The sequence below is a fragment of the Solea solea genome, chromosome 20 (assembly GCF_958295425.1).
Source record: "Solea solea chromosome 20, fSolSol10.1, whole genome shotgun sequence".
Classification (NCBI taxonomy): domain Eukaryota; kingdom Metazoa; phylum Chordata; class Actinopteri; order Pleuronectiformes; family Soleidae; genus Solea; species Solea solea.
Window position 1 is genome coordinate 16,950,487 of NC_081153.1, and position 15,307 is coordinate 16,965,793.

The 15,307-nt window shown below is 42.9% G+C and overlaps 2 protein-coding genes and 1 non-coding gene across 4 annotated transcripts; all 3 read right to left on the reverse strand.

The window, feature by feature from the left end:
* Nucleotides 1–922: 922 nt before the first annotated feature.
* On the reverse strand, nucleotides 923–11,266 carry znf687b (zinc finger protein 687b). Of its 2 annotated transcripts, none has more exons than XM_058618743.1 (10): nucleotides 11,209–11,266; nucleotides 8,212–10,530; nucleotides 7,169–7,431; nucleotides 6,904–7,088; nucleotides 6,078–6,254; nucleotides 5,817–5,979; nucleotides 3,862–4,209; nucleotides 3,558–3,658; nucleotides 3,381–3,468; nucleotides 923–2,889 (listed from the first exon to the last, which is right to left on the reverse strand). In XM_058618743.1, exons 2-10 carry the CDS (start codon nucleotides 10,514–10,516, stop codon nucleotides 2,287–2,289), a joined length of 4,233 nt encoding a protein of 1,410 aa, XP_058474726.1. In that variant the 5' UTR covers nucleotides 10,517–10,530; nucleotides 11,209–11,266; the 3' UTR covers nucleotides 923–2,286. The 2 variants fall into 2 exon arrangements, with proteins under 2 accessions (XP_058474726.1, XP_058474725.1); XM_058618742.1 differs by having other exon boundaries at nucleotides 7,169–7,464.
* LOC131448013 (small nucleolar RNA SNORA13) lies at nucleotides 5,619–5,754 on the reverse strand. The gene has a single exon (XR_009234143.1). It is a non-coding gene; the product is annotated as a small nucleolar RNA SNORA13 (small nucleolar RNA).
* Nucleotides 11,267–11,504: 238 nt separating the features above from the next.
* LOC131447108 (26S proteasome non-ATPase regulatory subunit 4-like) lies at nucleotides 11,505–15,250 on the reverse strand. The gene is made up of 10 exons (XM_058618574.1): nucleotides 15,132–15,250; nucleotides 14,369–14,509; nucleotides 14,084–14,198; nucleotides 13,621–13,707; nucleotides 13,388–13,456; nucleotides 13,069–13,284; nucleotides 12,669–12,777; nucleotides 12,447–12,578; nucleotides 12,288–12,331; nucleotides 11,505–12,086 (listed from the first exon to the last, which is right to left on the reverse strand). Exons 1-10 carry the CDS (start codon nucleotides 15,155–15,157, stop codon nucleotides 11,916–11,918), a joined length of 1,110 nt encoding a protein of 369 aa, XP_058474557.1. The 5' UTR covers nucleotides 15,158–15,250; the 3' UTR covers nucleotides 11,505–11,915.
* Nucleotides 15,251–15,307: the final 57 nt, after the last annotated feature.

The following is a 15,307-nucleotide window of genomic DNA, read 5'->3' on the forward strand; positions in this document are numbered from 1 at the left end:
AGTTAAACTAACACTTTCATCAGAGAATAAGACATTTTCATATTACCTTTAATATAAGGTCATACTCTGAATAAGCAATAATCAGATTCAGACAATCTTACATAATGATAGTTACTCAACTCGTTTATAATTGATTATTTGGTTTAAGTGTTTTTTCAGCTTCTTAAACATGAAAATGTTCTAGTTTCATTCCTCTATACGACAAAGAAATCATCAAAAATTATAAATTTTTGTTTGTTGACAAAACATTACAATTTTGAGGTTTGGGAAAATCTGATGTGACATTTTATGGACCAAACCATATTTCCGAAGGAGAATAACTGATTATTATGAATAATCTATCATGAAAATAATTGTTAGTTGCAGCCGTAAACATGTGATGGGTTCATGTTTTCACCTTAGTCAGATTATAACATCCTATTACACAGCAGTGGATGTCATTTAGATGTGAGACACAGATGCTGCACTGTGACATATATGAATCAGAAAATCTTGTTTCACCACATTTTGAATTTAAAAATCTTTGTATTTATGTTACAGGATTTGATTTGATTCAAGAATTTAGCGTTTCATATTTTTGGATTTCTTATTTTGTACAATATTTACAATAATTCCAACTTAAGCAAATTAATTTAGCTACAGTTAACTCCTGAAGACGACTGAGAACCTTCACAGACGAGTTAATTCAAGGTGTAAAATTATTATTCAAATTATGTTCAATGGGCTTTGGTTTAACATCTAGGATATTAAGGATAAGCAACTGATTCTGGCTCAAAATAAACCAACATCCAATCATTTCTGGCATTTAAAATTCAAAATCTGGTGAAACATGTACTGTAAGTCTGATTAATGCCTTAGTCTGAACAAGCACAATAAACGACTCGGTCTAATGTTCACATGAATCTGCTGAACCACTCCAACGTCTTCTTTTACACATTTATTTTGAAACGGCACAAAAGTGTATGGCATTTCAGCAAGCAGACCACAACCATGGAAAATGAAAAATGACATGAAATTTCCACTATTGAGCTATATAAATATGATAGTATGACATATAAAAGATACAAACAAACAAACAAACAAAAAAAATCCACTCAATGGCCTCCATCATGTGACCTCGAAGGCTGTTTTTTGGAAAACGTGACTACGGCAAGCACGGATTCTGTAGTAGAAAAAGAAAGAAAAAAAAAAAAGAACCATCTCAAGAGATAAACATTTGTATTCATACACATTAAGACAACACAACCCCCACAGTCTCACTCTGCTTTGTAATTACAATGTATAGCTACCTCAGGGGGAGATTCTTTTTTTTTTTGTTAAACTTCAAATTGTGTTGGGGGGAAAAAAAAAAGAAACAGTACAAGTACAAATACTATACGTATTCACATATCAAGTTACTAAAACCAGAATGCGTTCTTTTTTTTAGTGTAATTATATGTATTTACATGGCAAAACTCGTACACATACTACTGGCAGGAAGCCTGACCTCTCTTCTTCTAGCTTAAAGACTAACATCACCACACGTTACGCACACTACACAGGTTACAGGTCTCCAGTAACCTCGTCTCCTAGTGACACACCTGCCAAGTCTCGCGTCTCGTGTTTCTGCTGCAGGAATATCACACTGTGTCTATAAGATTTGACTCAAACTGACTCACAAATACCAAGAGCAGTACTGTTTCATATAAATAAATACTATATCAAAATAAAAATAAAAAAATCAGTGTCAAATTCTACAAACACTCCCCGTCGTGTGACAAATGCATGGAAACTGAAGCTTGGCATCGGTTTTAGCAGCAGCTGGCGCCGTTAGAACCGGTCCAAAGCCAGAAAAGAGCAAGGACTTGAAACAAAAACAAATACAGTGAACAGTGAAGTACAAAAGTATCAGCACTACAGCTACCATGGTTACAGTGGGAGGTGTATGCATGGGTTAAAATGTGTGTGTGTGTGTTACATGAAGGAACAGGTCAGTGGCTTCACTCGTGACAGCGATGCGAGTGATGCGATGGAACGACACATTTTTAGCGACAGTAAAAATGATATAGAAATGCTTTCTCTCCGGAGCTGTTCCGTGATCACGTGGATTTTTCAGTTAAGTGACCGGTAACATGATCAAACATGCAGATACAATCACACAGAAGAGGTGCTATAGATTTACTGTAGCTAAAAAAAACAACAGAGGAAGCAGCTCTGTTTTAACAGGATTAACATTCTTTCTTTTTTTTTTTTCCGCCTCCTCCTGGTTGTAGATGATCTGTCAGTCTCAGACCAGCAGCTCCGCCTCTACTGGGGCTTGTCCGTCTTGTGTGCGGTGAGGAAGGCCATGCCGTGGGTCCTGAAGTGAGTGTTGAGGTCCGCGGCCTTGTCGAAACGTCGCCCGCACACCCTGCAGATCAGGTTCCCGTCGCCGTCCTCGCCCAGTGCCTGCGGGGAGCCGGCGGGAGAGCCATCCGGAGAGCCGTGAGGGCGCGCGGTGCCCCGCTCCGTGTCGCTCTGGGTGTCCCGCACGCGATGAGTGATGAAGCGGTGTCTGCCAAGGGAGCCGGCGGAGGCGAAGCAGACGCCGCACTGCAGGCACTGGAACGAGGCCGTGTCGGCCCGATGCTGGGGGATGTGCCGCTGAAACTCTGCCCCGTCCTCGGTGGAGAAGCCGCAGGGAACGCAGCGGAAAACATTGTCTTCCTCTTCTAACTCGCTTAGTGATGTTGTCACCACGGACACCCGGGTTCTCTTAGCAGGGCCTCTGCCTTCCTCGCCGTCCTCTGTGGCGTTTTCTTCCTCGTCGCCTGCTCTGACTCCAGGTGGTGCACCCTCACCCTCATGTTCTGAGGAGCAACCTGGACCTTCTCCCCCAGTGGCTGCTCGCTTCCTGGTCATGGGGGGACCCTGAGGACACAAGTAGCTGTTTTATTACACAAGCAAAAAGTGGAAGAAATTTGTTGAAATGTTCTTCAATAACAGGCTATACTACAATCAACACAACTCAGAACACACACATCCTGAAGCAGAGTGTTCATGTTATTTACATCGTGTCTTAATCACCCCACATCATCACAACATGCCACTTAGAGATGAGTATGCAGCGGAATCCATTTTTTTTATTTGTTCATTGTTTTGCGTGAAGTAGATTTTATCAAACGAGAGAAACATCATTTTATAAATAAATTATTAACTACAGCTAAAATGGTCTTTTTGTACTACAGTATATACTTTTGGCAGCCTTCTCTTCTCTACCATTTCCTAATGTTGCTTTTCCACTATACAGTTGTAGCACGACTCGACTCGGCATGGCTCCACTTCACTTGTTTTGTTTTTTTGCTTTTCCATTTTTTTAGTATTTTCATGATCGTGTAGTGGACAACAGTAGGAGAACTCACCTGTCCGTCTGTGGTTCTGTGGTGAAGCCGAACATGTTTGTCCAGTAAGAACCGACTACCAAAGGTGCGTTTGCCTTCTGTGCAGTATCTGAAAAAACCAACAAAGCCAGACTGAAACAATACGTCCCCAAGTGACGACACAACAGCACCAACTATAGTTTGATGAAAGTCACTCACTGGCAATGGAAGACTCGTTTGTTGCCCTCGTGAATGACGCGCTCATGGCGCCTGAGGCTGGAGGACGTGCTGAACGTCCCGCCACAAATGCCACAGGGAAACTGTGGAGTGGGCAGCACACACACACACAGATACAGAGAGAGACGAGATTAAAAAAAAACATTAAATCTCTGTGAAATGTGCGACAGTACAGACAAGAAACTAACAGCATGCTTCTTCTAACTATGTCAATAGTTAGTTTTTTTGCTTAACCACCCAATATTGTTATTACAAAATCACAAAAAAAACGAAGTTATTGTCCCACCTTGCCGTGCTCCATCTTCACGTGAGCCAGGTACTCTTCGTTGTCGGTGAAGGTGCTCTGACACTGAGGGCAGGTCCACTCAGTCTGACCGCTGGGATGTCCGCTGCCCCCCGGGGTGTTTGAGCGACTCCCCGGAGCCGCGTAGTCCTCGTCCGCGTCGTCATCGTCGTCATCCTCATCGTCTTCCTCCTCCTGTTCCCGACCCCAGTCCTCGCCGTCCGAGTTGTCGGGCTTTCCCGAGGGCTTCGACTTGAGGCTGGAGGGACTGGATATGTTGGCGGGGGCAGAGGCCGGATTAGACGCATCAGACTGAGACTCCTGTTTGGCTGCTGGGCCTCGGTGAGTGGTCTGTGAGAGAACAGAGAAGCATAGAAAACATTTTTTTAAATTATAATTTACCTTTTAAAGGTGCTATATGTAAAAAATGTATTATATTAAGTCATAAAAATTACTAATGTGCTTAGGTCTGCAACAACTAAGTGATTATTAATCGTTTACTAAATTAATGGGCAACTATTGACAAGGATCTATAATTAAGCTTCTTAAATGTGAATATTATGTGGTTAATTTGCTCAATGTAACAAATGGTTTAACAATCTCATAATTTTTTCAGCATTTTCTGACATTTTATGGACCAAAAACTGATCGATTAATGGAGAAAATAATCGACAGATTACTCAGCTATGAAAATAAATGTTAGTTGCAGCCCTAGGTGCAGCCAGTATATTCACAATAATACATTTTTGTTTGTTGGACGCAAAGTCTGTTCCTATTTTGTTTTTTTTTGTGTTCCTCCATCACAGTGGGTTGCAGCGATGGGTCTGAAACGTTACCAAACCCCAAAAGCCTAAAATGTCTTGACCAGAGGGGAAGAAAAACGAGGGTCTGCAGTGGAGGCGTAAAAAATAAAGACAGCTGAAAGCAGAGAGAAAGATGAAGACAGATGCCAGTGTGGATACTTTTCTCTCAGACAGAGAAACAACAACTTCGGCCAAGGTTAGCAAACACTATATCTCTGTTGATGGGTATTTAACATATATAATGTTTTTATAGCCTGTTATTATTACTTTGTCGTCCCCTCTCATCATGCAATCATTCCCTGCTGTTTCCATCTGTTACTGACATGTGAAAATAACCAAATAGTTTGTGTTTATAAAAATAAAACGGTAGGATAGGTGTGTGTGTGTGTGTGTGTGTGTGTGTGTGTGTATGTGTGTACCAGGTATTACTAATGTTGTGGGGACCAAAACCTGTTTACACAGTCACATTATGGGGACTTGTCCTCCTTGTGGGGACAAAAAGCAAGTCCCCATAACGTAAATTACTACATTTTAAGGTGAAGATATGTTTCATGGTTAGGTTGAGGTTAGGGTTAGGGTTAGGATTAGGATTAGGCCAGTAGTAATTGTGGTTAAGGTTAGAGTAAGTCTCCAAGAAATGAATGTAAGTCAATGCAATGTCCCCTCAAGTCATGAATGTCGAACGTGTGTGTGTGTGTGTGTGTGTGTGTGTGTGTGTGTGTGTGTGTGTGTGTGTGTGTGTGTGTGTGTGTGTGTGTGTGTGTGTGTGTGTGTGTGTGTGTGTGTGTGTGTACACATGCATGAACACACACACTCTCCAATGTTTTGAATTGGAATTCAATACCAATTTCTAAATGATCAAGGTCACACTGTGTGACATGTTTTATAAAAGGCAACTTTAATTACGGTACATACTCATACTGCTTCACAAAATCTCTTTTTCATGACTAAAATAACTGCTGTTCTTGATATAGAACTTAGGACAAGGTCACTGGAGAGGGACTCTGCCAAGGCCGATCCAAGGATTTGCTGTATGCCTTTGTTGACACCACATTCACTGTAGAGAGCAATGAATGGGCAACACATAAAGGCAAAAGTCTCATTTGTGAGACACACACACATATATATATATAAAGCTAAAATCTGAAAACCCACCTTAATATGCTCCATCATTGAGCCTTTCTGTGCGTAGAGCTTCGTGCAGTCAGGACACTTGAACACATGCACTTTCTGCTTGGCTAAATGAGTGTCAAAGTGCATGTACAGCAGGGGTTTTTGGGTAAAAACCGTATCACACATCACACACTTGTAGATCATTCTGCAAGTGAAGGAAGAACAGAGAGGAAAGATTAATATTCAAAGGATCTGTCATAGATAATATTGTAAACATTCTGTGGAAATAAGAGCAGTACACACTTGGCCTGTCCTCCTGTAAGTGTTGGGTGCTGGGTGCTGATGTGACTCTGGGCGCTGGGGGAAGACTTGAAGGCCATGGGGCAGCTGGGGCACTTGTGGAAGACCTCGCAGTGAGCGGTTTGAATGTGAGACTTGATGGAGTTCAGCCCTCCGAACACAACCTGGCAGCTCGAGCACCTGGAGGAAGGAATATCTGTTACACCTCCATTACAGTAGTATCAGCAACATTATATGTTTACCCTAAAACTTCTAACACCCACTACATTTAAAAAAATCTCTGTCATTGCCAGTTTAATGCAGGTGAGCTCTGCTTGGAAGACTAATGACTGCTATGGTGCAAGTCTCAGATGTTTAGTTGGAAACTTTACCAGCTACTACACTAGTAATCGGAAGGAATAAATTAAGTTGGTTTCAGATTCACTTAGTATTTCCTAAATTTCTTAGCAGTTCATTAAACTATTTTCTTATTATTGTTTGAGATTCTCATAAATTTCTTTACTCCTTTTTGTTATTCTTACACACTGTTTAGATTTTATTATTAGATCTAATTATACAAGTCTTTACAAAAAGAAACCAGTAAGTGTTTAAAAGGTTGTAAGATGAAGTGAGGAACATTTCTTTCTTTCTTTTTAAACTCTTAACAGTCAAATCAAAGCTTCAAACAAACGTGTAAAACAGCACAAGATAAAATTATAAAATGAACAAAGAAAAACTGCATGAATTTAAAAATATTGAATAAATCCTATCAGGCTCAAGTATTAACAACCATGTTATTGGCCTTCTCATCAACAGGTTACTGGTACAGTTTTGGAAAGTGACTTCGCACCTGTAGCCGATGCGCCTGGCAAAGTGCAGACATGCCTCCTCCAAGTGGGTCTGGAAAGTGGCCTGCCGGGCAGTACCACCACACTCGGGACAGACGTGGGGCGCCCGGTGTTTATGGATCCTCTGGTGAGCGGCCACAGCGCACGAGTTTGGCAGCATCATGGGAGGCGAGCACTGTGTACATGTCTGAAGAAAAATCAGTGAGTTAGTAACAGGGGAAACTTGCAGCAGAAAAACACACACATGCTCTCATCAACTCAACTTACTGAATTTGGAACAGCTCTGATCTGCTGGAAGTGGGTGACCAGCTCAGCCTTGCCAGAGAATTGTGTTTGGCACTCGGCACATTTGAAGTTGTTGTACTGCAGCCCCTCGGCCTTCTTACAGGGCAGAGGCATCAGGGCTTGTGGACCCTGCGGTGCGCGGCGGACAGGCCGAGGCTGCGATGCTGCTGGAGACGAAGCGTCCTTCAACGGGCTGGAGTTGGTGGAGATGGTGGAGCCCCCGATTGTGGTAGAGGGAGAGGAGACTGGAGGAGAGGAGGACGAAGAGGAGAGCAGGCCTGGTCAGGCAAACAGTGAGAATCAGAAGAGACACATTTGGATGTGATCAATGGAGATGAATCCCAAATGAATAAGACACAGGTTTTCCTCCATGAGAAATCAGCAGATTCATATATTATAGCTTTTTTTTTTTATACGACTCACACTAACACAACAGTGTTTTTCACACACCAGCCAGCAATTTGTGGCAGTGGAGCACGATCTGTCCCCCTATCTTTTCACATACAAACAGACTGCAGCACTTTGAAGTCTAGGCCTCCAAAGAATTGAACACTTAATACAAAAGGATCTGATCATTATTATCATATATTTTCAAAGTATAAGTCAAATGTACTCACTAACCTCTCCCCCAAAATATCAAAATGTTTACGTTTAGTGTAAAGTGAATATCTTTGGTTTGACACAGTAAGTAACACAAATAGATATTAACTGACAAATTAATTTAAAACAATTAACCAGTTATTAGAATAACTGTTAGGCCCAGCTATGGCTGGCATCAACAATAATGTACACTGATATATCACAATAATATCAAATATATATCAATGTGCATTTGCTATTGATGTGATAAATATCTCTGTTTGAGTGTCAAGTGCCATAAATAAATTTAAAACCGCAATTAACTTTGTCTTCAACTTTAACTCGGGAGCAAAACTCAAGTCTTCTATCGAGATAACTGTCAACATCGTATGAAGCCTTTCTATCGTGATAAGGTAACGTCCTGCCCTAGCTGCAGCCCTGCTTACCACCAATGGGTGTTATGTCCTGCTGTCCAATCATCTGCTCCACGGTGACAGGCCTCATGACCAGGTGTGAGCACTGCATGACCAGACCACGCTCTTTGTGCTCCCTGGCGTGCAGCAGCAGGCTGCACTTATTGAAGAAGGCCAGTCTCTTAGCACAGTGGTTGCAGGTCACCTCGATGCGTAGTGATCGTCTGTCGTAGTGTCGCGCCAGGCTGCGCTCCAGGGCGAAAGCATCTCCGCACTCCAGGCACCGGTACCCTGTGGCAGGGAGTGGGAGACCCCACTCAGGTGGCGGAGGAGCTGAGAGGTCTGGCTTGTAGCTTGGCAAAAGGTTCTTACTGTTCAGAATTTTGTTAAAAGCCTCAACCAGGCTTGACTGACTGCGGGAGATGACGGCGCCTGTGCTGTTGACGATTGAGGCAGGTTTGTTTGGCGAGAGGGTGCCGCTGCCTCCGTTAGCTGTCTTATTAGTGGCCGTGCGTACGCTGATCCCTCCAGCAGCAACAGAGAACTTGGGGGAGGAGGTCACAGCTGGAGTTACGGGCAGGGCGGCAGATTTGGTGATGCTTACAGCAGTGGCAGAAACCTTGGTCTTGTCGGATGCAGCCAGTTTGTTTTGGACCTTTGTGGCAGCAGCAAGCATGACGCTGCTGGCTGCGAGTGTAGACACGGGCAGTGCATTGAGAGCACTTACTTTCTGGGATGTCATTTGACCAGTTTCAAGTTTTTGGGCCTTGTTTCCCAGTACCTTTCGCTCCCCAGTTTGATTTTTCGCATCCAAACCTGCTGCTGCAGCACCACCTTTGGGTGCTACCCTTGTGACAGTTCTAGTGATTCCACCTGTGGAGGTTTTAATTGTTTTTATTCTGACTTTCAGGGGTCTGGATGGAGCTCCAGACACAGCGGGTGCAGTATTGCCTCCTTCTCCTCCATCAGTGGACAGGGGTTTAGACTTGCCATCATCCACCTCCATTTTTTCATCACTTGTTCTCTCATTTTCTCCCTTGTCCACTTTGCCATCAACAACCCTATCTATACCATTACCTACCTCCATCTCCTCCTCCTCCTCTTTAGGCTCTCGTAGTTCTGAAGGAGGTGGAGTGGAGGCCACTGCAGGGCTGGAGCACCTCTTGTTGACTTGAGCAGTTGATTTTGGTATCTCTGGTTCAGGACTCTCTGGAGAGTCTCTCTCCTCTATAACATGCTCTGGATGCCTGTCCTCAAGCTGGGGACTCTCTGTTGAGGCAGTCTGGGGGGTCGAGGAACTCAGTGAAGCACCGGCGGGTGCGTCCCCATGTTTAGGGTGAGTTGAAGTGGAGGATGTGGGCTGTGTTGAGACAGAGTCAGCCTTGAAACATTGGCTCAGTTGAGTGCAAGCTGGGGAGTCTGGGGTTTCTTGAATGACCAGTGGACTTCCCAAATCAGGGTCAGAATCATCCTCCTCTATTGACTGGTGCTGAAATCCAGCAGGGCTACTTTTGGGAGCTCCGTTAAAAGGCTGAGATGAGTGCAGCGGGTGTGATGAGAGGGCAGAGGGTGGTGATGGAAGCCGAGGCTTTGAAGGTGGAAAGAAAGGCGATGCTAGTCCAACAGGCCCAGCTGCAGCCAATGGAGATGACCCGACTGACAGAGAGGAGGATGAAGGTAATGATGCTTTGACCCCATCTGCCCTCTCTTGGCCTGTGTCCTGCTGCTGCTGGTGTTGCTGCTGTAAGAGCTGCATCTTCCTGGCCCGGCCCACTGGATCTCCAGACCCCTGCGCCACAAGCGGCTTCAGTCTGTTGAAAATGTTGCCACCCTGCTTGTGAGACTTCGCGACACCAGATACTTCTGAAGACACTTTAGAGGTGCTCATTGACCATGGCGCACCATTGGACTGGGCCTGGCTGAGAGGAAGCGGTGTGGAGACACCAGATGCCCCAAAACCATTGTGATTTAGAGCTTCCGACTCAGTCATTCCAGGGGCACAAGCACCAAGTCGTGGACCCACATCGACCCCTGTGATCACGTCAATGGGGTCCTGGTCTGCATCTCCCTCACCTTCATCTACGGTTTCGATGCGCACTTTATTCTTCACAATAACGCTGACAATAGATGTGTCAGCCTGAGTGTCAGATGGACTTGGAGGCCTCAAGGAAGACCCGACACCAACCACACTATCCTGTTTTCCCAGAGGTGTCCCTGTAGTTCCATGGGGTCCCTCAGCCTCGTCAGGAGCAGACTGGATGGCCTCTTTGGCATCTATGTCAGGAATGTCAAATGCTGCCAACAGGTCATCAAAATCTGGGGTCTTCATGTCCCCCATACCGGGATTGACTCCTGTGAAAACACACACATAGAGGCTGAAGTCATCAGAATGCACTAGCTTCAGTCTGCTTCTGTTGATGTCTGTTCACCAGGACAAAACCTGCTACTTAACATCAACATGCAGGGCATTTAAGTCTCTAATGTTAGTGAACATTTTCATCATTTCGAGGTTCACTCTTGAGTACACATTCGTTTGAGTCAATCTGACACGCAACAACCGGTTAGCCTATTTATCGCTGCAGCGTCTATATTAGCCAACTAGCATGTTAGCATCGCCGATTCTGCAAACAAACCCCTTCTCTGGTGAACGCTTCGGCACTAGTTTACTATGAATGGGGAACAGTGCTTTATTAAAGCCTCATGCAAAAGCTCTGCAGCAGTGACCATATGAGAAACTGATTGACAGAGACACCAATTCGTTGCAGCGACCTCGGTTATTTTGAGCTAGCGGTATTCCTCCTTCCCGACTGAGGCTGGCTAGTTGGCCGCTGAGCTCCAGCCAAGACAGAGGGGTCATTTAGCTTACTAGCTAGCGCTCGCCGTTATACAAAAAAAATCAACTGGAGCTGCTTGCTGAGTTGATGTGTCACAGCGGTAACGGTCCGGTGATAGTTGGGTCGACGATGACAGAGAAAAGGATGGCTGTGATGGGGATTTTCGTTTAATATTTCATGTATTTTGATTGTTTACCTGGATATGCGATTCCCGACTATCCTAGCTCGTTTTCAGCTGAAAATGCTGCGCTTCCCGTCACGTGACCCGAGACCTCCTATAAGGATGTGATAGCCCTGGAAAAATGCACTGAGGATGCTGCAAACGACACGTTCATTTGTTTTTCTGTCGGGAATAATGTACAAAACTCATTTTAGAGCACTAAGTGAAGTCACTTGAAGCTCGGACAGTGGTGATAGTTTATAATGTGGACACCCTTTTTTCTGAATGTAGCTAGATCAGGGTGTCACTCACAGAAACACAAAAAGGCAACATATTTATGCGTGACTTTTATTGCAAAACACAAAAACATGACAGAAGTGTGTGGCCTAATGTTTATTTTAAATGTCTTCTCTTACAGTTTGTTTTCAATCGATAAGTAAAAGTAGGAAAATGTAGGGTAAGAACAACTCAGTTTGCAAACAGGCCCACATCACATTGAGAAGTAATAAATTTATGTTACTGGGTGGTCAGATTTTACACTAAATAATCCAGTAATTCTATAATACTTTATTTTTTGTTAATTGTTGCTTGAGTGTTGTGAGAGAAAAGGATATAATTAAATGTTGGTCAGAGTGCTGTTGAGCAGGACAAAGCATCAGCAATCTTTTTTCGCAATCCTGTATTCATTTGCAAATGTTCTTTTTGCGCTGGTCAAAGTCTACAGTCTCTGTTTCTTCTTTTCCTCATTTCTTCTTCTCCTCATCCTTCTTAGCATCTGGCTTGTTTCCTGTCTGGGAGGCCAGGGAGCCCATGGCGTTGCGGATGGCCTCATTGTTCGGGTCGACACCAGGAAGGTTCTCCAAGACGCTTTGAAGGAACTCTGGGTCTTGCATCACATCATAGTCATCTTCCTCCTATTCCATTACAACATAGTATTATTTGATCAATTATACAGAGGTTTTATGATCCAATTTAGTCCCAGTTCATGTGAAGTTAAACATGTGTATATTGGTGTTACTTCTACACCTCCTAGATAATTGAATAATCCTGATATATCAGAGATTTAATTTAAAAATGTGCAAATTACAGTTAATTTTAAAACATCAATGACTCACCTTGACTAATTCAGTAGTGTCCATGGGGGCAGGGTCCATGTATTCTGTTCAAAGAAAAAAGTAAAAATAATATCATCACTTCACTTACCAGCAAATAGAAAGATGACAGAAAGTGATATCAAAAGCAGATGGTGTGTCTGATGATCAAATATAACTCACCTCCTCCAGCAAGAGACATCTGCATGGCATAGGCGATCTGCTCCTCCTCTGTCATGCTGCTGAAGTCAGGAAGCACTGCTGCACCACTCTCAGGCTGAGATACTGACATCTTCAGTAAGGTCTCTTCTGATTCTGTGAGAAAACATAATACAATATAAATATAGTTAAATTAAAGAAATATTATACTCAGTTCTGTGTCTTAGGTCGATTAAATCCTGATACCGTCTGCACTGGGGGTTGGCACGCCTGCCTCGGCTGCAGAAACTACAGCAGCTCTGCGGGCCTCTTCCTCCTGCCTCTGTCGCTGCTCCTCCATTGATACACGGAGGGCCTATAGAACCACATAGAGGAAACACCATTACCAATACTCTTCAAATTCTAATGTAGGAAAATGGCTAGTCTTGATATGCAATACTAACATCCTCTGCAGCCTCACATTTTTTAAAGCAAGGAAAGGTTTTTGGGGTCTGTTTCAATTATGCCCCGTTTCTTATTAGTCAAGTGATGTTATTCAAGATAAAGCATGCATTCCTTCATCGATTGTGCCTTACTGACATTACATTTTCTTTGCTTTTACTGTGTAGCTCAGTGAATTCCAAACTATGACTGGTTCCCTGCTTACCAGGGCAAGCTCTGGATCAGCACTGGGATCTACACCAAACTCAAAGTCACTGGCACCAAGACCCATCATAGAACCTCCTTCACCAGCCAGGATGGGAGAAGAAAGCAATGCATCAGCCAGACTTGGCCCTGGAGGGACTGTGACTAGATGAGACCCAGTCCCCTCCTTTCCATTCAGAGTGTTTATAAAAGCTGTTAGCTTTTCTGTATTCAACTCCTGAAGAACCAACGAGAAAGAGGCAAGAAAATGATCTTATTTCATTATTGAATTTATATGGCATTACAACAATTGAATGGAAAACAAACAAAGGATTTCCCACCTCTTCTCCAAAGTTGACAATATCCACATTCACTTTCTCTTTTTTCAAGCGTTTGGCCATCTTGACAAGCTGCAGAATCAGCAGGTTCAGACAGAAGCAGTAAGTATAAGACACACAGTAACAGTCATGTAGAAATCAAATACTATGCATAAAACTACTGTATTATACATTACACTATTGGTACATAAATACACATTTCTGTCACATAATATGAAAGAAGTCTTCCAACTCACATCTTTTTCATTATCCTCCACAGGGCTTCCAACAAAGGCAATGATCCTCATCTTGTGGTTTTTTCCTTGTCTGTGTTTCAGGGCCAGCTACACAGGAAAAACAAAATATTTGGCATCACATATTCTGTTACTGCTGAAGACCAAAACCTTCCTTTTTATCGATGCACGATGACACTTTTTGTGTCTGATATTATTCATAACTTTAAGTAATCTACCATTATTAACAGCCTATTTTCATCACTTTTAAACATAACATAAACATCTTATGGTGAGGTATTTCTGTGGTGTTAAAAGGTTTACAGTCCATTTCTGATTTTATTTATTTTACCAATATCTAGTCAAATGATGTTGACCGGTATCAGATCAGCTCATCCCAATTTATTATAAATTACATAACTATTAACTGACACACCTTTTATGCAAGTCTAAAATAATGGATTGAAATGAGACAGAAGTTACACACATGAGCCACTCTGATGCCTGTGCAGAACGAGATCGTTCCTTTGGGCTGGACAGCGTGGAGTTTGGACAGGATGCGGCCAGTATCTGGTGTCAGTGTGGTCAGGACCTCACAGTTACTAAACAGAAAGGTAAAAGTGGGGTTTAATAAGCACTGAAACATCCAGGTTTCATTAACAACCTGGTTACAAATAACAATAATGCTAATATATATATACCAATGACATACATGGCTATGTTAAGTTTTAAATAGATGTGACCCGGTTTGGGGGAAAAAATATAAGCTTACTTTGCCATAGTTATGAGGCCCACGTTGTTTTCTGGGTTGCTGCGTGTTTTAGAGTGGCAAACAATGTTAACAGCATCTTGTTGAGCTTGTAGTCTTGTCGGTAGAAAGTCTCCATTTCTCATGTATTCACTGTTGTCCACACTGCGGGAGGAAAATCATAATTTTAAAAACAATGACACATCACTAAGCTAACATCGGCTAATCCTTATCGGCCTTGTTATGCCTGCTAGATGTTGTTGTCTTGACAGCTAGATCATACTAAAACAATCATATATTCCTCTTCAGTGTCGACTCCCTGATGAAATGTTATATGTTTTATTGTTGTTATATTTACTATGGAGTTGGTAAATTACCTAGTGTTACATACAAACTCACACAGCATTAGCACAACGCGCTAACGTTAGCAAGAGGCGACGCCGCATTCGTATGTTGGTGTTGTAAACGAATACAACGTCAAATTTAACACTTCGTAGTGTGGGTGCAAAACACTTCATTGTAAATGGCAATGTTTATGGATGTAAGTACAGCATTAAATACTTTATAAAGATAGAAAACCTGTGTTGCATCTAGCTACAATGACTCAGCCCCGGGACGACAGTGTTAGCCGGCTAACAGTCAACGTCAAATATCAACACAGTTAAACCGTCTTTTGCTGCAAGTTCTGGTCGGTGGGCAACACTTTGACAAATAAATCCGAATCGCGTATTTACATGAACTGCCAACATATCAAATATGCGTTAGTTAAATGTAATTCAGGTCTTACCAGACCATAGTACTTTCAAGCCCCATCTTGGAAACTTCTTACACAGGCAATTGGACTTCTTCTTCTTCCGTTTTCGATTTTCGAGCAGACTAGACGCCCGATTGCGTGCTACTGCCTCTAACAGGTTAAATTCGGGACTACACATCGATTTATTCCTCTAACATCAACCAAGTATG